Consider the following 22,514-nt stretch of genomic DNA (forward strand, 5'->3'; position numbering starts at 1 on the left):
TTTTGACTTGGTGCGTGGTCACGAGTGTATGTGTGGGGTACGGGGTGGTATGCACATGTATGGTTGCTTATTACATGTGACTGCGGAAACCTACACGAGTATTTCCTCTATAATTTTCCACCTTTATTTATTTTTTTCAGATGATGTCTCTCACTAAAACTGGAGCCCATTGACTGGCTGCATTGGCTGGGCATGGAAACCCCAAGATACTTCTACCTCTGCCTTTTAGGGATAGGGTAAGGGATGGACACCGCCACACCTGTTTTTTGTGTGGGTGCCAGAGATACGAACTTAGGTCCTTATGCTTGCACAGCACAGACTTCACCCACTGAACTATCTCCCCATGCACAATTGTTTGTATTAATGAAGATGATTTGTAAATATGTTTGAAAGATATTCATCCTCAGATATAACTTCCTCCCATCAGAAGTCTTACTCAGAAATTGTTAACAGTTATAAGTCTTCGCCTAAGAAAGACTCTACATATTTGCACATCTATATACACACACCATACCACACACATTCATACACATTCTATTTTTTTATTTTTAACTTATTCAAATTACATCTCAATCGCTATCCCCTCACTTGTATCCTCCTGTTCCTCCCTTCCTCCCGCTTTTACGCCATTCCCCTACCCTATGTCTATGACTGAGGGGAACCTCCTCCCCCACCATATGGTCACAGCCTATCAAGTCTCATCTTGGTAGCCTGCCTATTCTTTCTCTGAGTGCCACCAGGCACTCAAGGGGAAGTGGTTAAATATGGGGCACCGGAGTTCATGTCAGAGTCAGTCTCTGCTCTCCACACAACTGTGGATAATGTCCTGTCCATTGGCTAGATCAGAGTGGGGGGTTTAATGTTTACTGCGTGTATTGTCCTTGGTTGCTGCAGTAGTTTGAGCAGACCCCCCCCTCCCCCCGCCCCCGGGTCCAGATCTGCCCATCATGATGTTCTTCTTGTAGGTTTCTAGGACCCTCTGGATCGTTCTATTTCCCCATTCTCCCATACTTCTCTCACCTAGAGTCTCATAGGAGGTCCCCATATCTATCCCAATCTCCAGGTAAGTGAAGATTTTTCAGGGGACATCCCTGTTGGGCTAGTGTCCAACTATAAGTGAGTCTATACCATGTGAGTATTTCTGGGCCTGGGTTAACTCACTTATTATGATCATTTCTAGTTCCATCCATTTGCCTGCAAATTTCAGGATTTTCTTATTTTTTAATAGCTGAGTAGTATTCCATAGTGTAAATGTACCACAGTTTCTTTATCCATTCTTCGACTGAAGGACATTTAGGTTGTTTCTAGGTTCTAGCTATTACGAATAAGGCTGCTATGAACATGGTTGAGCATATGTCCTTGTTGTGTGGTGGAGTCTCTTCTGGGCACACACACACACATTTTTTATAATGAATCCAGCTATGAGAAAACTGGATGGGAAAGTTTTCAAAGTCTGGATTTCCAGACTTTACCACAGACCTCCAGAGAGATTTACAGACAAGCAATTCCATGAGAATTGGAGACACCTGCCACCCTGTTTCCAGTTTGCTCATACTGTGAAAACTCAGGTCCAAAAAGTATTCACCTCTTCTCTTACCAGGTAACCCTGGTGACATTATAAACTTAGCTCCAAAGGGACTTCTCTGATGTCTTCCTGTCTATCACTTTACTTAACAGTTGGTGAGGTGATCAACAAATGTGTATAGGAATGCGAGAAAAAAATTAAAGACATATGTACTGAGCACTTAATCACAGGAAGGTAGGGAAAAGAACTGATGCCTTGAACTGAATCAGGCAGCCTCCTTCGGCAAGCAATGCAAGGCCAAGTACCACCTGCTGGCATTTCAGTACCATTAACTTTACAGCAACAGTTCACACATCAGGAATAAAATCACCGTCTCCTCCATAGCATTGCTGTAGTAATTAGGCAAGAATAATATACTTAAAGTGCTTAGAGTCCGTAGCAGCAATACAAAATTCATAAAGATACTTCTTCTCTTTAAATTCTCTAGATTTAACAATACATCAGGATAACAGTAATAAATAAAGCAGCTGAAAGACGATATGAAGCCATCAGGGTGTTAGATACTTGCACTGCACTGTCAAGAGGCCACTGAATCTAGGAGGCTAGCAAGTTGGAGAAGAGTCACGGCCTGATGCAGCACTATGTACCTCAAAACGTCAGACTATGACACAATGAACGTGAAGATGCTGCTGATAACGAGATGCATCCTAGTTCAACTTAAATGTTAAAATGGAAACTGCATACACACACTGGAGCCAATGCCACCGTTTTCTTTAACATGTGTAAAATGTTGTCTGAAATAAGATCTGGAGCACTACATATTCTTTGTTTTTTTTCAAATACAGTTCTTAAAATCTTGTCATTTGTGCACACAGGACATAGAAAGAGGTCAAGAGCTAATGGTTCAAATTTAAGATGTAGTTTAGCTAACAATAGGAAGCACCAGTGTCGTTGACAGATAAAATTATTATTTTCAAGCTTAAATCACTGAGTGCTATCAAAATGACATTATCTGTAAAAAACATATGACTCAGTTGCATGAATTTTAGTTTTTCACGGGTAACGACCCGTAAAGCTATCAATGACAGATTTTTATCAGCAAACAATATATTACATAATGTCGGTTAGGACTAAGGGCTAGTTAGCAGCTGGAGGTCACATTTACCGCTGTCCATCTGCACTGTCTACCCTGGTGCCTGGATGTTGCTGAGCAGAGACTGGAAATCAGCGCCCTGCTGAGCAGTTTGTAGCATCTGTGACCCTTCAGATTGGCCAGCTCCAGTCCTGTTCCCCAAAATGAAGGGCAGAAGGGATGAGCACTCCTCCCCACACTCATGCTTTTGGGGACCTATCTTACTATGCTCCTTATTGGGGTCTCTGCAAAACTGTAGTTAGGAAACACTGCCAGATAGTTCTCCGAGGCCCTACAAACATAGGCTAAGTCACCCTCTTGCCTTCTGCCATTCTAAAACACCTGAGAGGCAGGGGCTAGCCTAGGCTCTTTTTTTGTGTTTTAGATGCCTGTAACAATACCCACTCATGCTGTGAAGATACTGAATTTAGCTCACTGCCTCTGCTAATTTAGAAAGCCCAGAGGCTAGTCCTTATTCACGAAGAAAAGCAGGGCACAGACGAGTGACAACGTAAAATTAGAGAGGCGGTTGGTTCACAACAGCTTCAAAGTAAGACTTCACTCATTAGCGATAATGAGCGTCCAGAGGCAGCTCACATCTTTAGCTAAATGAGATTTTTAAAAAAAAACTATGTTCGTGTGAATACAAAAGTTAAATAATTAACACCTTAGACAATATGCAAGAATTGTAATTCAACATAAATATTAATATAAATGTTGTTTTTAGGCATAAACCACTATAGTATGCAAAACATTAAAACAAAATACCATGATAGACAAATATAACTTTAAGAGTCTTCTAGAAAGAGTCACATTCAGAGACAAGAGAATCTATTGGCCTCTAATCAGCAACTTTTGAGCAGACTGACTAGACACAACTGTTTGCAAAACTAGTGGGCTAGCCAAACCAGAAACAGCAGGGGCCAAGAAGCCAGAGGAAGGCATATCATCTAAGAGAAAGGCAGTGCTGAGGATTTATTTTTGTCTTTGCTGCTTGTTCCAAGCCCATAGTTATCTTTGCTTTCCAGGTACCAAGTTGGGTAGGGAAGGGCAATCTGCGGGAAGCATATGCAGGGTGAGTTGAAATTGCCTACTAATTTCAAATACTATATAATTTAGCCTTTTAGACCCAATCTTCTCCTCAATCCCTACAAAGTAAAATAAATAATTAGCAAAGTATTTCTGAATGCTATGCTAAGGTCAGAGCTTAAACAGGAAATTTCAAAGCAAAATCCAAACCTCTGGGCTTTTGAGTTAATGATGCTAGTGCAAGAATTTACAGCACTATTCAAGCCATTAAAGCTACCAGTTATATCAGGAGTTCCCTGTGCCTTTTTGGAAGGCAAACATTTATAACTTGTTTGGCTGGATTCTTCTGTCTTGAAAAGGCAGGTGTGATGGTGTTTCACTCAGTATAAAAAAATACATAGTATATAGAAATTTTTTTCAACATCTTTCAGATAATTTCAAAATTGTATATGCCAAACTACTATTTTTTTATAGCCTCTGGAAATACTAAATATGAAAGTATGCAATTAAAAATAACTTATAAATAACATTCTCATAATAAATACTGAGATAATATAGATTCTACAATCTCATACCACGAAAATTTTTAATATTATTTCTCATTTTCCTAGGATGATCATTCTCTAGACAATAGTACGTGAAGCCACAGCATATCAATTACAAGGGCAGCACATACCAGCATTATTTGCTAGTAGAAATCTTGCTATTTTAGATGTTATCCCAATTATCACATTTCTCACATTTATTTGTGAGTACAAAATGTCGTGTGAACACACCGTTCTTAATTAGGCTTTTAGAATTTTATACATTTATTGCCAGCACAGACTTTCCCTCACTCTCTTCCTTTTTAATATAACGTCTTGATAGGTGCCCCATGCTGGCCTTAAACTCTAAATTTTCTGGATTCAGCATGCAAAATGCTGGCATTACAGGTATATAACATATGTATAGCTAACATATACCATTTTGAACCCGCAAAAACCTTTGTTTAAAATGTTGATTCTCACAGTCAAAAACACACACAAAGCCTTGTTATTGATGGTTCCTATAGAATGAATAACCCTTTTATAGAAGTGCTGTGTGAAAGTTCTAGCTTAAATCCTTTATTTAGTATTAACCCTTTCCTGCATGTGTTTGTCAGGCTGGAAATCCTGTAAGAGTGAAAACCGTGTGTTTATATTATTTCATACTAATGCAAATCTTGGGCATTCTAGCATATGCCTGTAATATTAGTGCTTTGGAAGCCAAAGCAAAGGATCTCCAGTCCTAGGCTAGCCTGTGACATGTAGGAAGGCTTCACAAAATAAACCCATAAGCTGAGCGGGTAGCTAAATGCCTGTAATTTAAGTATTTGGCAGGGAGAAGTGGGTGGATTCTTTCAAGTTCAAAGTCAATCTGACCCACACTGAAAGTTGCAGGCTAGCCTGGGCAACACAGAAAGGCCATATCTGAGAAAACCAAAACCAAAACCAAAACCCAAACCCAACCAAACCAAACCAAACCAAACCACAACAAAAAAATATGAAACCAAGAAGCAAGCAGAACAATTACTTAACCTATGAACTAAGTCAATTAGGTACTTGTATAGTTTGTGAAATAACTGTTAGTTGTCAGCTGTATCAACAACAGCTGGCTGGATCAACCACTGAGTGAACTTTCCAGAAACACTTTTAGAGCTCGCCAATAAGGTGGGAAGAGCGTTTCGCCAACTCTGTTCCCTTAGAAACGTTCAATTCCATAAAGCTACACGGACTGGTTTTTCAAACTTCACTGGAATAAACATCCTTGACAAAGTCACCTGCTTTGCTTTTACTATTTAAAAGGAAGAGAAAAAAGTGCTACTTTTTGTAAAGCTTACTTAACTATGAAGATGCAGCTTTTGGAGACTGGTACACTGTGCTGTCATTTTCCTCTGAATATTCTAACTTAAAAATCTTAAGTAAACCTGAAGTCATATGTAGGTACTCTAGGTATAGATTAGACCTGTGAAGATAACTGGCTGCACCAAACGGGAGAATAAAGAAAGATATTTTTAGTTGTACTCAGTTCCTAGCATTCAAGGTTAGCATTCAGAACCAACTGCTCCCCTACAGAAAACAGCCTCAATGAGCATCCCATTTCCTATGTGCCCTTTCATACTATAGGAAAGGGGTCGGATGCCTCTGAGACACAGTTTTCATTTCCTGCCATGAAAGCTGCTGCCCAGCTATAGAAATGAAACCCAAATAACCAATGACTCTTAGAATTCCACTCTTTAACAACATGCTGTCATACTTTGATGTTTCAGTCTGTATTTATGTAGAAGTTAGCATCAACCTAACAGAACATGTTCAAACGGCTTGAATTCTAATCTGCCAAGATCTAAATTCTGACCCTCCACAGACATTACAGCAGTGGGGGTGGGGATCCTATAATTACAAGGAGGAGTGGCATAACCATGCAGACTTAGCAAAACTTCACCAGCCAAACAGGGTATATCTGTAACCCAGTAAGCTCACCTTTAAAAGGCCACTTTAATGATGTTTCAGTTACACTTCAAATTTGCTTACATATGGTACTATCGTGACAGTTAAGGTACATTTCCAGTTACATTTGATATAAAAAGACAACATCTCCCACCAAGAAAGTTATCTTTTGTGGGAATTCTAAGTTTAATCCTTCCAATTTAAAACCCTACACATTTTCCACACAGGAAAACTTCGTAAGTATACTCCTGAAGGGTTTGAAAAGCCATCAGGCACAGGCAATGTTAACTTATCATGGCTGTAAAGAGAAACAGAGGAGCACTGTATAGAAGACCCTCACAGTCATGGCTCTGCGTGCTCCCTGTGGGCTGTGCCAACCCACTCTCTCCCCTGTAATGAGTCTTTGTTTTTACTAAGTCCCAAAGGGCTGGGGAGAGCGCTGCAAAGGGAAGGGGGAAGGGCAGACGGAATGCAGCTGCAGGCTCTAAAACAATGCTGAGTCCATAATTTTGTTCTCAGGAGAATAATAAAAAGGGTAGAGTGTTGATGAGACAGACACAGAACAAGCAAGGTAGGGCCAAGCATCCTCTTCTCTCAGTCTACAGTGCCTCCAAGCCTCGTGCACTACACAAATATAATCACAACTTGTTTGAGCCGAAGCTTACCTGTTAAAATTCAAACACACATTGAGAGTTAAACCTGTCAGTCATTTTACGACCAAACTACCTTTGCCAGCAAGGGACAGAGCAGTATAAGCAAAGATCAGTAGTACAAGAGGGCTGGACACACGGGGAGAGAGCCGAAGGCTCCGCCGTAAAGTGCCTTGCTCGGTGGTACCCAGGACCTACGCTGAGCAGCAGACCCAGATCCCATGTCTGCACGTCAGAGTCAGAATCAGAGCTCAGTAGCCCCAAGTGTTCACTCCGTCATTTGGCTGTTGTGTCTTAACGTGGGCCTCCTAAGAAAATGTCTCTTATTTGCATTTTGTTAGCCTGAGATCTCAACCAAGTTAAAGAGAAAATTAGAGGAAGCAGCAGATCTAGGAGAGCAGTGGCCCCTCCAGCTCCAAACAGCTCAGGCCTTACTTTCCTGCCTGAGGTGCTGCTGGTGTCGCTCTCCAGAAAAGCCGGCACTCTCGGGCTCTAGGACTCAGGCCTGCCACTGGGAGCTTTCCTTCAAATACTACACATGCCATTAAAATCTGCAGGAAATCCCAGAAGCCTTAAATAACAAGTGGACTAACCCCTCAAATATAGACTCACATGCAGTTAAGTAATCACCACTAAAAAGCTCTACAGCAAATCTCAGAAGAACGCTCATCCATGAACACTGAGTTACTAAGGAGGAAGAAGAAACTTCATTGTAAAGCCGTCATGTAGAAGCAAAGCTGACATCCACACAAACATCTCCTACAAGTTAGCATTATACAAAAGGCTTACAAATACTGTACTCTTAGTCCACAGAATGATATAATTAATCTGGCTCCAAAGTTTTTCATATTATAAGGTTTAAAAAGACTGTATTATTATATAGGCATATTTTTATATTTCTGATGTTATAAAAATTTACAAGTATGTAGATTTACAATGAGCAAGCTTATAAGCCTCTTCCTTGAGCTTGCCTTTTTTCTGAAGCCCTAAAATCCACTTATAGGTAATCCAATGGCCATGCTATAGCTCACATATAGGAACAGGAATACTAATTAATTCAAGCAAGGAAGCAAAATAAACATCTATTTAGTTTGTTAATGTTAAATATTAATAGCAACAATTAAAAAATAATACCAGGGTTGGAGAGATGACTCGGCAGTTAGGAGCACTTGCAGCTTTTGCAGACAGCCCAGGTTCCATACCCAACACCCGCATGGTGGCTCGCAGCTGTCCGTAACCCCAGCAACCCACAGCACCCGCATGGTGGCTTGCAGCTGTCCATAGCCCCAGCCACGCACTTCTTACCTCCAAGAGCCCCAGACGCACATATGATACACATTAATACATACAAACAAAACATCATATACATAAAATTAATAAATGTAAAAAAGCTAAATTACTCCTATAAAGTTAATTATCTATTAAAACCACAAAATTTGCAGGTCCACTTAATTAAAAGTTATCTATTATGCTTGTTGTCTTTGGTGTTGGTGACTGGACCCAGGGTCCTACACATACCACCTCCAAGCTATACCCCTAGGGCAGAATAAAACAGATGTGCAAAACTGCCTCTACTAGCAGAGCATGTTATCTGTTTGTACATTTAATTTCCTACTGTGTAAAATTAAGAGATTAAGCACACAGCTATATTTTATTAATAGTAACAACTGTAGTCATAACTTGCATGAAATTAGGTCTTTGCTTAGTTGTGGTAAATATACTTCCATAAAACCATGATGTTTAGTCTTCAATGACAAGGTTTAAATACAGCCATCCATGATTTGAAATAAACAAACAAAAACCCATCAGTAACCAGCTCTGAATTGTTTTTTAAATAAAGACAATTCAAGCATCTTAAATATCAGTTATGAAGCTCCCAAAACATGAGACTGATTATATGAAGAGACTAAGATAAAAGCAGAATTTTAAAGCTTTTTGGTATTTTAGACAATTAGATTTTAATCTTAAATTGATATTACTCACCCCTTGGAGTCCTTGGAACTGAATTGAAGGTTGAAAAGGAATTAAATTCTATAAAAAAGAAAAAGAAAAGAAAAACAGTTAAACTTTCGTTACTATGACACAGAACTAAATAATTAAACCTCAAATGTATGTGCTTTTCTGTCTCACATTATGAAAACCTTTTTTAGTAAATGGTGACGTCTGCATGTAATCACAGCTGTTCACATTTCTATGCTAATACAAACAAAAAGTACATTTTGGCAGTACAGCAATCATGACTGCAAATTGACAGACATGATTTACAAGAGGAAAAAAAATACACTAATTCATAAAAAATTCCAGGTTTCCTATTTTTCATAGGAATGGGAGGAAGAGAAGGAATAATTGGAGGAACCTTGAAAATAAAATTCAACATGGCACCACAAAGGTAAAAATTAAAAGTCCAGGAACCAACCAACTGCAGTTCTTCACCCCTCCCAATTTTGCCAAAGACTCACTTTTACTTAAGAGTCCAAAGGTGTGCCAATTCACCCACAGAACCCTTATTAGGACAGTATAATTTCTTGAGATCTGCTGTGGCTTTTTGGGGGGCGGGGGGCAGTAACTGCAGCATTTTATCACAGAGCTGTGCATTTGGAGGAACAGCTGTAATTATAAATATTAGCCACCATTTCCAGGGGTTCCCAGTCGCTACTCTATGTTCCAAGAGAAGGCATTTTGAATTGTTAACAGAATTGTGGGGAAATTAGACTTGAATAGTACTTAATAGGAACACATCAGTTTTAAAAGCACTTTTCATTCCCTTATATTTAAACCCAGTGAACGGAAATGAGAACTGGTGTCTGCCTCGTTTGTGCCTGAAATAAGGAGAGAAGCCTCTATGCGCCCTTCCCTTTGGCACAGCACATACCACTTCTGGGTCTTCCCACACTCCTTTGCAGATCTGAGCTTATTAATCAGGCTTACAACAGAGTAAAGGGGGAAGACGGAAAATTTCTTTTTGGCAATTAGGGGAATATCAGAATCTGAAAAAAAGTGGCATTACTATTTAGAAAAATGGATAATGTCCAGGGAAACATTACGCTAGACACTGTATAGTTCTACCACTATAAGGTAATATTTAACTTCAGACATAGGGACAGAATCAAAATGCTTCTTGGTGACAAATTCAAGTCTTGATGTGGAAAAAGTCAGGTTCTTTAAAAAGGCAAGATGAAAAGGTAATGGTTGATTTGGGGGAAAAGTCAATGGTGGCGCATTCTAATTCATAGGTTTCTATGGAAAAAAAAGTGTGGATTACTTTTCTTTCAAGGGGGAAATCTTACCCTAAACTATCTTCCATGGCTAACCTTACTCTTCCTGAGGTAAACCCTGTGTGCAGAGCCTGTGGAACCCCTCTTCACGTGGGACTAGGGTGGCCCTCCACAGTAGCTTCTCAGCATTTCCATTAGTCCTGCCTCCTTGACTCTCCGGACTTTTGCTTGGAGGCTGCTCAGAGCGGCCCTGGACTCCTGCTCCCACTGGCACTGAGCTTCTCCACCAAGCCCATCCACCCTCCTGTGCCACTTAAAGGCACACGGTTTTCAAGCTGCTGACTTTCCCACTGCATGCTACCTCTTCCTTGTGCTAAGAGACACTAGCCCTTGTTTCAAAAGCTAGTACCTGCCCCTTCCTCATTCTACCTCAGCCCCACCCTGGAGGCCTGCTACACTTGTAGGATGACAACTGAATCTCTTCTCCGTTCCTTGGCTGTCTTTCTGCAAATGGCTCCTTACTACTGCCTACAGGACAGTCCTCATTAGAAACCCAGCAGCACAATCGTTCACTGGCCAGCAAGCACTAACATGACTCTCCCTCAGCCTGGCAACTCCCCTCCATCGCTGGTCCTTGTGTTCCATTAATAACTACGCTGGTGAAACACAGGACTTAGATTCTTTCATCCTGCGACTTTCCTCATATGGCCTTGTCCTCCACACATCTGCTGTGGGATATAGGAGAGCAAGGGGGTGGGGGGGCGCCTAATCCTCTATGCTTGAGGTCACATTTTAGGAGGGAAAAACCTGAGAATGATCGAGCACTAGGTTAAGTTTACCAGGAAACAAAGTAAGAATTCCAAGGAAGTTTAGAATGCAACTTAAAACAAACACTAGAAAGGCCAAAGGGACTATGGGAAAGGTAGATCTTGAGCAGCTGATAGAAAACAAAAAACCCCAAGCAAACAAAAACATGCTCAAGAGAAAAAGTTTCTTTAGGAAAAACAACAATGATCAGTCTATGGGCAGAGGGTATGTCAGCAGTGCAGAGGTCTTTATAAAAAAACAAAATGAAGGACAGAAAGTAGAGCCATCAATTCCTGCCCGAGCTCTCCTAGCTTTGACATCTGTCTTTGTTTTTAGTTTCTGTCTGCCACAGTAGGTAAGACACTTTAAACTTGAGATTTCTTTTCTTTTCTTTCTTTCTTTCTTTCTTTTTTTTTTACTTATTAATCATCATTTTATTTGTATATAAATTATTTTACTACAATTATTTTTTTATTAATTTATTCATATTACATCTCGATTGTTAGCCCTTCCCTTGTTTCCTCCTATTCCTCCCTCCCTCCCACTTCCCCCCTTCTCCCCTCCCCTATGTCTGTGATTGAGGGAGACCTTCTCCCCCTATATATGCTCTTAGAGTATCGAGTCTCTTCTTGGTAACTCTCTTCTTGGTAATTCACTATCCTTCCTCTGAGTGCCGCCAGGCCTCCCCATCCAGGGGACGTGGTCAGAAACGGGGTACCAAGATCTCTGCTCAAAGAGTTTATCACCCTGTTAAATAACCTTAACCCAACCTCCTGGCAATCTCGCACTGATGATCTTTAAACTTTGTCTTCAATGTGCTAAATAATTAAAGGCTCTTAAAATTTTCTGAATAAAGACAATGATCTGAAAAAAAAAAAAGAACAAAAGAAAGCTGTTGAAAGTTTTCCCCCTTCCTTCCTTCCTTCCTTCCTTCCTTCTCTCTCCCACCCTCTGTCTCTCTGTCTCTCTCTGTGTCTCTGTCTCTCTATGTCTCTCTCTCTCTCCTCTCCGCGCCCCCTCAAGGAAGGCAGCATTTAAAATATAGGAAGAGAAATGAATTAGGGTAGGTAGGTAGGGGAAGGCTGGGAAAGTGGCTTGAAAACAGCTCCAGGGGCTTTAGAAGATTCTGAATTAGTGTGACTTGCATTTGAAGTCAACAGGAGATGGTGAACCCACAGACACTCCCAAGGCCCAATGAGAAGGTGCGTTGATAGTCTGAGTATCAGTTACCAGAGAAAAAGGGGGCTAGCAGTCATCCACTAGAGTCAGTATGCAGTAGATTCCCTCAAATTAAGCTGTTAGTCTCCTTTGGAGGTTCACGGCCTACTTCAGGTATTTATCACCCGGCAACCGAATAAAGGCCTCCCTCTCTAACCTCTAAGTTTTCAAGGAGCTAGCCAGCCCTGTCAGACTGGACTCTCAGCATGTCCCACAGCCTGAGTGGTTCTCCTCCACTGTCACGGCAAAGTGAATCTTATAAACACATACATATCAACATGACAATACCAAACTAAGCTAATTCATTTTTGTCCAAGTGGGTTCTGTTTGCTTGCTTGTGGTTTTGTTTGTTTGTTTTTTGGTGGCTGTTGTTGTTTGGTTGTGTTTTTTGTTTGTTTGCCTAGTTATTGTCAAAAGAGTAATGTTCAGGGCTGGACATGAGATGGCTCAATGAGTAAAGTGCTTACTGTGCACGCATGAGGGCATGGATTAAGATGCCCTACACCCACAAAAAGCCAGGCATGCTCATGCATGTCTGTAACCCTAGCACTGGGGGTGGAGATAGGTGATCCTAGGGCCATACTGGCTAGCTTGATTAACTGCAACTACCAGTCCAGGTTCAGAGAGCACCTCTGTTTCAAAATAAATAAATACAATAAAGTAGAAAGTGACTAAAGAAGACACCTGATGTCAAACTCCGGTATTCTTACATGCCTGCATGAGAAAGTGTGTCGGGGGGGGGAGGGGAACATGTACACATATAGACACATGAAAAGTAGTAATGCTCAAATCATTGTATATTTAAAATAAGATTTAAAAAGCATGTCAATTTTAAAAGATAATTCTAGGTGGCCTGAAATGATTCAGCATGCTTTACAATAATGCTAATTCAGTAAATACATTCCCATTTAGGGATAAGGTATTGATGGAGCTTCAGTCTTTGCTGTTTAGCTTTAATTAAACATTTGTAGCACATGGCTCTTTTGAAAAATTAAGTAACTCTAGGGCAGTGGTTCTCAACCTTCTTAATGCTGCAGCCCTTTAATTTCCTCATGTTCTGGTGACCACCAACTATAAAATTATCTTTGTTGCTACTTTGTAACTGTACTTTTGCTTCTGTTATGAATAGAAACATAAATATTTCTGAACATAGAAGTTTACCAAAAGGGTCACGACCCACAGGTTAAGAACCACTGCTCTAGGATTTAATTTAACATCATTTGAGCAATAAGCAAGATAGAGATATGATGTCTACACCCAGCCAAGAAGCACAAGATTGGGAACAGCAAGAAAATTTCTTTTTTAAAAAATATTTTATTAATTTATTTATATTACATCTCAATAGTTATCCCATCCCTTGTAGCCTCCCATTCCTCCCTCCCTCTCTCCCGCTTTCCCCCTACTCTCCTTCCCTATGACTGTGACTAAGGGGGACTTCCTCCCCCTGTATATGCTCATAGGGTATCAAGTATCTTCTTAGTAACCTGCTATCCTTCCTCTGAGTGCCACCAGGTCTCCCCATCCAGGGGACGTGGTCAAATATGGGACACCAGAGTTCGTATGAAAGTCAGTTCCCACTCTCCACTCAACTGTGGAGAATGTCCTGTCCGTTGGCTAGATCTGGGTAGGGGTTCGAAGTTTACTGCACGCATTGTCCTTGGATGGTGCCATAGTTTGTGCCGGACACCTGGGCCCAGATCTGCCCATCTTAATGGTCTTCTTGTAGGTTTCTAGGATCCTCTGGATCCTTCTACACTCCATTCTCCCATGCTTCTCTCACTTGAAGACACAATAGGATGTCCTCCCCTCTGACCCACTTTCCTGGTAAGTGAAGACTTTCATGGGACATGCCTCTTGGGCTAGTGTCCAGATATAAGTGAGTATATACCATTTGACTCTTTCTGCTTCTGGGTTAACTCACTCATTATGATCATTTCTAGTTCAATCCATTTGTCCACAAATTTTGGGAATTCCTTGTTTTTAATAGCTGAGTAGTATTCCATAGTGTAAATGTACCACAGTTTCTTTATCCATTCTTCTACTGAGGGACACTTAGGCTGTTTCCATGTTCTGGCTATTATGAATAAGGCCGCTATGAACATGGTGCAGCATATGTCCTTGTGTGCTGGAGCATCTTCTAGGTATATTCCAAGGAGTGGAATAGCTGGGTCTTGAGGAGGCCTTATTCCCAGTTTTCCGAGATAGCACCAGATAGATTTCCAAAGTGGCTGTACTAAGCAAGAAAGTTCTTTAGATGTTTTTCATCTAAAAGATTCTTTAAACCTCTTAGTAGTTTCAATAATCTTACCCCTTCGGCTAACTCTGTACACATCTTACAAAAAGACTCTTATGTACAGAACAGAGATAGATCCTAGCTTCTTAAAGCCTGTGTCATGATCTCTCGTATAGACAGGGTTGTGTAACTGAATATAGAGACAGGGCACAAAGATCTGCAACAGCAAAAGGTTTCTGAATGTGCAATTATATTTTCAATTATGAAAATCAAACTCAGATTGTGTTGGAGTACGTGACTGCAAGGCAGCTTCAGTTCTGAATCTACGATAGAGAAACTTATATACACTATGGATGCCATCACTTCACACAGTGTCAATGGACACCATTTGAAACACCTCAGCTCATATTCAAAACTGCTGTGTGTTGGGAAATGTGGTGCTTTTATTGCATATGTTATAGGGAAAAATAGTTTTCTGCTCTAAATGAAATGTAAATGTTTAGTTACAAACAGCAATGACTCAATTTGGGATTAGGATAGGATTTCTAACAATTTCTAAAATGGCCATTTTGTGCTTTTAGTACTGACAATTTTGAAATAAAACTACTGACCGACTCTGAAAAACTTTGAAGGTATCTACATCCTACAGTATCAAAGATTCAGCCAAGATTTAATTCTCTGTTCTCTGTGTAAAACAAGCATATCCAATCATTACATTAATAAGCAAATTTGGTTCTGTTCTAGTAAAAGGTAAAATTATATGTATACAAAAGAACTGTCTTAAAATAAAAAGTAGATTTCTTTATAATTGATCATCAATGTTTGCTTTGTATGCCTATTTTCATACTTATATCCTATAGGCATATAAAAAGGTTTTGGTTTTTTTTTTTTTTTTTTTTTTTTTTTTTTTTTTTTTTTGGTTTTTCTTTTTGGATAAAAAGGGGCCTTGAGTGGAAAAAATGTAAGAAACTCTGGTATAGACATAGACAACATTAAAACACTCATAAGTTGGGTCACTCTTGGTGTTTACTATTTCAAACTATTCTATAACAATATCTATACTCTATCTATGACCAAAGACATATATATCCACATATTTCCAAGTACTCAAAAATATATCAGAGCCATATTAGAACTAGAAAGTTCACTAAGTAATTATACTAAATGGCATTGGTTTTTCTGTGTTACCTGGGTTTCTGACATGACCTGCAGGGTCAGATAGAAGCAAAGCTTGGGTTTCTTGGGAACTGAATAAGAAAGTCTCAAACACCCTTCTTTGCCTCACAAGGCCACACAATGCCACACAATGCCACACAATGCCAGAAAGTTACTACACATCATAAAACCAATCTACTATTTTGCTAGTGAGTCAATCTAATCTCAGGTGAGAGAGAAACCTCCTTTTTACAGATTTGGGAAAACCAAGATTAAATAGCATTGTAAATGGTAATTTCTTTTTAGCTATTAAAGCAAAGAAAATAAATAACCCAAACAGAAGAAGACAAAAACAAACAAATAAAAACCAAACAGCAACAAAACCCACAAAACACCCAAATTTATGTAATACAGTCCTTGTTTTGAAATAAGAATTCTGAAGAAGCTGTACTTATTTAACGCAAGGCAAATTAAAAAAAAAAAAAAGACATTGCCCTAAATCTTAGGATTTCCAACAGCTCTTAAGTGAATACGGAAGACAAGAGTCTGAAGTGGAAAACCAGCCAGACTGTGATCCAGCCCTCTAACCAACAATTCTTGAAGTATCCCACCATTTCCCCTCAGGAACCTCATGTGGGCATTATAATTGTATCATAAGCTTAATGCTAAATATAACTTGTAAAAAAAAGGCAAACAAAACGTTGTTCCCAAGGTCATGAAAAGATTTGTAGCAGCCAAGTCTCAAAGGGGGCCATTATAGGAGATGACACTGGCAAAGTGTGTGACCATATTCAATGTTTTAAAAGACCACTCTGGGGGCTGGGTCTAACAGGCTATGGGGAAATCATGGAAACCCAGAAGTCAGCTGCTAGCTAGCTCAAGGAAGTGGTCCTGAAGAGCGAAGATAGGGCTGCGACTGGAATGGTGAAATGGCTGGGGTCAGATTCTAGATATTTTAAGACGGACAAGACTTGATGACAGATCAAGTGGGCCAAGAAGAGACACATCAAGGACTATGAATTAGCTTTTAGACAACTGGGAAATGTGGTCATGAACTGAAATGGGGCTCAGTCAGGTGCCGTCAGATCAAGAAGTGAAAGAAAGTCAGAGAGGGAAGATGCTGAAAGAGGAGTGGGTGGTGAAAGCCACCAAAGCTAATTATGTGAATATACAAATGGTCAAAGAATACAAGAGCTATATTTGATACAAGTTTGAGGTGCCTGTGAAATGCTGATGAACAGGTCATTTGCTAAAAGTAAGTGTATAAAGTGGAACAGGGCTGGCTGGCTTGCTTTTCTTTCTTTCTTTCTTTCTTTCTTTCTTTCTTTCTTTCTTTCTTTCCTTTCTCCCTCTCTCCCTCCCTCCCTCCCTTTTTTCCTTTTTCTTTTTCAAAGACATTCTCACAAGGTAGCCCTGGCAGGCCTGGAACCCCCTATGTAGACCAGGCTGGCTTTAGACTCATGCAGAGATGTTTGTTGTTAGTTTTGAGATAAGGAACTTGCTTAGAGTCAAATCCATCTGATCCTCGTGCCTCCCTTCTGTGTACTGGGATTATAGGCTAAAGCTACCACACCCACCTTGAAAAGGTGTGATCTCGAGATAAACATTTGCAATTCATCAGTATATAGATTCATAGTATACATTTAAATCCTCACAACTAGATAAACTGACCCAGAGAGTGAACAGACGGGAGAGTGGGAACCTACAACAACATGCAGGGACAATCGAAACAGAGAATGGTCCGCAGAGGAAAGATGGAGGAATTCCTGCAACTGACTGTTTCAATACAGAGATACGGTCAGTGGGATGAAATGCCTGTCTTCCCAGACTGCCTTGATTGTGGGACCACAGGGATAGAGATGTTTGGAAACAGGTAGATTCAGAGGTGTGGTAAAGACAGTAGGCTCAGCAGGTGACAGCTGAAGACACCAGCTCGCTTCAAAATACACCTTCTCCTTTTCAGCGTTTCCTCTTTAACACAGATGTATGTGCTTCCTATCTCAGCCTTTCATTATAGGAAGAAAACCATCCAACTGAGTTTTTATGATATGAGTTCTTTTCCTAGTCCCTTGAGGCAGCATGATTTCTAACATGGAACCAGAAGCAAAGATAACGTTACCCTAAAGACACACATAGGGTAGTGGCATGGCCTATTGGGTAAATGTGCTTGCCACCAAGCCTGACACCACGGCTAGATTTGATCCCCAGTCCCCTATAGTGGAAAGAAAAACCTGACTTGCAACACATGTCCCCTAATCTCCACATGTGTGTTGTGTCACACTCATATCTACACATAAACACATAGGCAAGCATACATTAAATAACATATATAATAAAAAATTTAAAGATACACTAACAGTTAGCATATTAAAGTCTCTAGGCCAGTGGTTTTCAACCTGTGGGTCATGACCCCTTTGGGGATCACCTAAAATTATTAGAAAAAAATATATTTACATTATGATTCATAACAGCAGAAAAAAATCACAATTATAAAGTAGCAACAAAAACAAATTTATGGTGGGGGGGGGGGTCACCACAACACAAGGAACTGTATTAAGGGTCCCAGAATTAGGAAAGTGAAGAATCACTGCTCTAAACTAATCTTATATATATATATATTTAAAAAGTTCAATCCTGGTGTTACCCTTCCACAAGCTTGCTGTTGAGTGATAGTCCTCAAGTGGAGGTTAACTCCATTAATCAACAAACACTGAATCAGTTCATTATAGTGTTTAACTCTCAGAGACAAGCAATTAAGGAACACACACACACACACACTCACACTTCTGTTAAAGGCAACAGCAGGTAAGTGCTGAATTCCTACTCCCAGAGCCAAAACCAAAGCAACTCCGCAAAACAGCGAGGGGTGATCTGGAAGAAGTAATGCTGGCATACTAAGGGCCTTCAGGAGCTAGGATATTTCGACACTTAAAATGTCAATCCAGGCATGTTACGCAGAATTACTTAGTTTCAGTAAACACTAATGACAGAAACCACAATTTCATGCTAGAGTCTAATTAGATTTTCATATTATCTTTGTTCTGTGATGACCATATTAAAGGTAATTTCTAGAGGTTATTGAATAAAGGAAGTCTATAAAAAATACAAACAAAAATGTAAAAGCTCTTTCCAGCTTTCTTTAAGATTACAATTTCCATCCTATGGAGGAACAGACGTGGCATATGAGCAAGCCTATCTGCCTCAGATTCTCACCTGTATTTTCTTCTCTCTTTGAGATAATGGCCTCTAATCCTCCCTCTCTCCTCTCTCTCCTCTCCTCTCTCTCTCTCTCTCTCTCTCTCTCTCTCTCTCTCTCTCTCTCTCTCTGAGACAAGGTCTCTAATTTCTATAGTCCTGGCTGTCCTAGACTCACTTTCTACACTAGGCTGCCCTTGTACTCACAGGGATCGGCTGCCTCTGCCTCCCCAGTGCTAGGATTAAAGGCGTGTGCCAACCAGGCCTGGCTTCTCTTTTTTATTTCTAAACACAAAACATCTAATCAACCGAGAAATATTTTGATTGCCAAGCAAAAGATGTAATGAATTTTCACCAGAAATGGTGCTTATTGCCTTAGTTCCCGCCCCTGTCTCATGCTCCACCTGTCTCTGCCTCCCCCCTTTTAAGTGTACCCTGACTAGGATCAACACCAACAAATTCTGACTTGATCCTCTCCTCTAAAATCTTAAGGTCCAGTGTTCATCTCTAATAAATGGCAATGGTGGCCCAGCGGAGACTCCACCATCAGACCCGGCATCCTAACTCTTCTTCTTACATCCAGATTGACATTATAGTCATTCTGAACACCAACCCAACACTATGAAAGCACTGTTCAAAGCACCTTCCCCTTCCACTCAGCCTCCCCACAGCAACGAAGAACAAAGCACAAGCTCCTTGGCAGAATGATCAACTGCTGCTTTCTCAAGCCCAGGTATTTCTATCTCCCTCACTCCAGGTTAAGAGGAACAGGGTTTTTCTGCCAATTCTCAGAAACTGCCCTGGCTTTTCTAACACTGTTTCTTATTTACCTTTGACACTCTGTCTGATGGAGATATGGTCCCTCAGACAGGTTTCTAGTCACTAAAAGTCTTAATATTCAAGTCTTTTAATACCCAAGGTTCATTTCTTACAAATCTTTTTTTGTTTTGTTGTGTATGTGTGTGTGTGTGTGTGTGTGTGTGTGTTTTGAGACAGGGTCTCTCTGTGTAGCCTTGGCTGTCCTGGACTCACTTTGTAGACCAGGCTGGCCTCGAACTCACAGCGATCCACCTGCCTCTGCCTCCCAAGTGCTGGGATTAAAGGCGTGGGCCATCATGCCCAACCTGAGGCTTGTTTCTAAACTAATAACACAAAAGACGCAGGGAAGCAAAGAAGTCCCTGCTGGTTTAATGAAACAGTTACTACCAAACTACTAACCTAATGTCCAAAGAACAGAGGTCAGCACAAGGTGCTGATCTGACTCATGAGTTTTTAAGAAGCGAGTACATTAATATCCTCTCATGTCTTCTGTTACATGGCCACAGCAATTTGAGAGAGGTTTGGATTATGTGACAAAAAACTAGTAGAAACTCTTTGTTGTTGTTTTTGAGACTGGGTTTCTCTGTGTGTAGCTCTGGCTACCCTGGAATCACTCTGTAGACCAGGATGACCTCGAACTGAGAGATCTGCCTGCCTTGGCCTCTAGTAGAAAACTCTTAAACCAGCTCTTTCTGAAGTTTGAAATTATTCACAAGAACCCTAATACCACAGCAGGTATTACAGATGGTAGAAATTGAGGAAAGAAGAAAGGAAATTTGTTTAAAAGATAAAAAAGCATTAATAAAACAAAGAGAAAGAAGTTCTGCCTGGTAACCCTGATTTATGCTATGTCTTTTTGCTTTAATTTGGCAGTAGAAACACAGCCAGCAATTTATTATATTCTCTTCCCCTCGGCTTTTCTACATTTCTGCTTAGGTCATAGAAAATGTTCTATGTGGTATGTAGGAGGGTCAAATGTGGGGTGTTCTCTCTCCCTCCTCCCCGCCCCCCTCTTTCCCCCTGTCTCTCTCACTGTGAAAGCAGAAATGCCCATCACACCAGATCTTCTCACACATTCCACATACATTTGGCCCAAAGAGGCTGGATGATGGTCTGGCTTTAGAGGTTTGCTGCCTGACCATCCTACAGCACAGCCTCTGTGACCTTCTCAGAGTGTGAGAGGAACAAATGGAGAAAGGCTGAAACTAGAGGCTCCCCTTGATCAGAGTCCCCCGGAAGCCACTCCAAGAATTCTAAACTCCTTTCCTTTTAAGTTCTTTTCTTGAACACATTCCAACCCTTCACACATGTTCCTTTTCTCTCCTCCCCATCTGAGTGCCAAGGCTCCTGGCTATCTCTTGAGGCAATCTGGCTACTACTTTTCTTCAGGAAGGAGCACGGAGAACTAGCGGAGCATGCAGGTAAACGTTTTAAGTGGTATAGAAGAAATGGGGCACAAAGTTATCTTTCCTTGAGTAAAAAAAACCACAAGCACATGATGATCAAGTGCCAATTGAAAATGGGTCTAAGAAAAAAGTAGGTAACATCTAAACCAACCCAGCTACACGTCTGAAGCCAAACAATTGGAATCTACAACAGGCTTCACGGTTTTACTTAAGCCCATCTGCGAACACTGGCACCGCTGTGGCAGCAAGTCTAAATCTTAAAGTGGCAACTGGGGAAGAGCATCTGGGTTTACAAAGTAGAGTGTTGAAAACTAATAGACATAATTATTAGGGAGCAAGAAGGAGGATGATTTTCTGTGTCTTAAACCACAGTGAATCAACTGCTAAAAAAAAAAAAAAAAAAAAAAAAAAAAAAATTATCTAGAAGAAAGCCTGAGGCACGGAAGCCTATCCTGTAACCTATTAAAGCAAGGACTAAAGAAAAAAAATCAAGTGACACGCTACCTGAAGCTACTATGAAGGACAATATCATTGGAGGCTAATTTAAGACCATATGTTTTGATTAGAAATAATATATAATTCTTAAAGTACAGATAATGAGCTATCCTTACTCTAAGTTAAGAAGTACACTTGTAAAAAAGATTCAAACATCTTTTTCTAAATGACACTAATCAAAACAAAATAATGATTTCAAGCCAATAGAGCTGACAAAAGAACTGAGTAAATCCTACACAAAGGCAGCTACTACCTGATCTTCAGGGATGGAAAACACACAGCTATGCTCCCAAACACACCCTTGTTAGACTTTTATGTTATAGTTGGGAAAGCTTAAAAATATTTGAGCCAATTACTTTTGAAGCTCTTTGTTTGTTTGCTTTTTGTCGGGGTTTCTCTGTGTAGCCCTGGCTGTCCTGGAACTCATTCTGTAAGACAAGGCTGGCCTTAAACTCAGAGCTCCGTCTGCCTCCCTCAGTGCTGGGATTACAGGCATGCTTGCAAAGGCTGAGGGAAGGGAGTTACAAGGCTGAGGTATACCTGAGCTACTGAGTGAATTCAAGGCCAGCTCTAGTAACTCAGTGAGATATGTCTGAGCTACTGACAAAGTTCAAAGGCAGTCCTCTTAACTCAGTAGGGTCCTAGCTCAAAACAAAACCACAAAAGAAGCAGGAGACCTCTGGAATATAGCTCAGTTGGTAGCAGAGTACTTGCCTAGCACAGGAAACCCTGTGTTTGATACCCAACACTACTTCAAACAGCATGTAGGGCCTGCTACGTGGTCTGCAATCCTAGTACTCGGAAGGTAGAGGCAAGAAGTTCAAGGCCACTGTCATCTACATAGCATTTTCTAGGCCAGCCTGGAATGCATGAGATTCTTTTTCCAGAAGGGGTAGAGAGAGTGCTTGCCTAGCATATGTGAGGCCCCACATTCAGTGTGTGGCCTCAGAATCTAAAAAAAGAACAAATTGATGGGCTCAGCAATAACAAAACCTAAAAAACAGTATTTGGAGATTTTTTTTTTTAAATCATAGAAGTATATTATTAAAAGGCCAAAAGAAAGTGAGCTATATTAGTAAGGAAGTCAGCCAAAATGTATTTTAATTTTATATACAGTTTGACATTTGGGGAAAATATAAAATAGTAATATAGGATCTTCTCAAATATGCT

General features: G+C 40.4%; 1 protein-coding gene across 1 annotated transcript in view; it reads right to left on the reverse strand.

Moving 5' to 3' along the window:
• Ell2 (elongation factor for RNA polymerase II 2) overlaps positions 1 to 22,514 on the reverse strand; it is a 64,865-nt gene that overhangs the window by 38,262 nt on the left and 4,089 nt on the right. Inside the window, exon 2 of the mRNA XM_051172577.1 lies at positions 8,785 to 8,832. Within this exon, the coding sequence (XP_051028534.1) occupies positions 8,785 to 8,832 (48 nt within the window). The remainder of the gene's footprint in view (positions 1 to 8,784; positions 8,833 to 22,514) is intronic.

Source organism: Acomys russatus, chromosome 30, assembly GCF_903995435.1.
Source record: "Acomys russatus chromosome 30, mAcoRus1.1, whole genome shotgun sequence".
Lineage (NCBI taxonomy): Eukaryota > Metazoa > Chordata > Mammalia > Rodentia > Muridae > Acomys > Acomys russatus.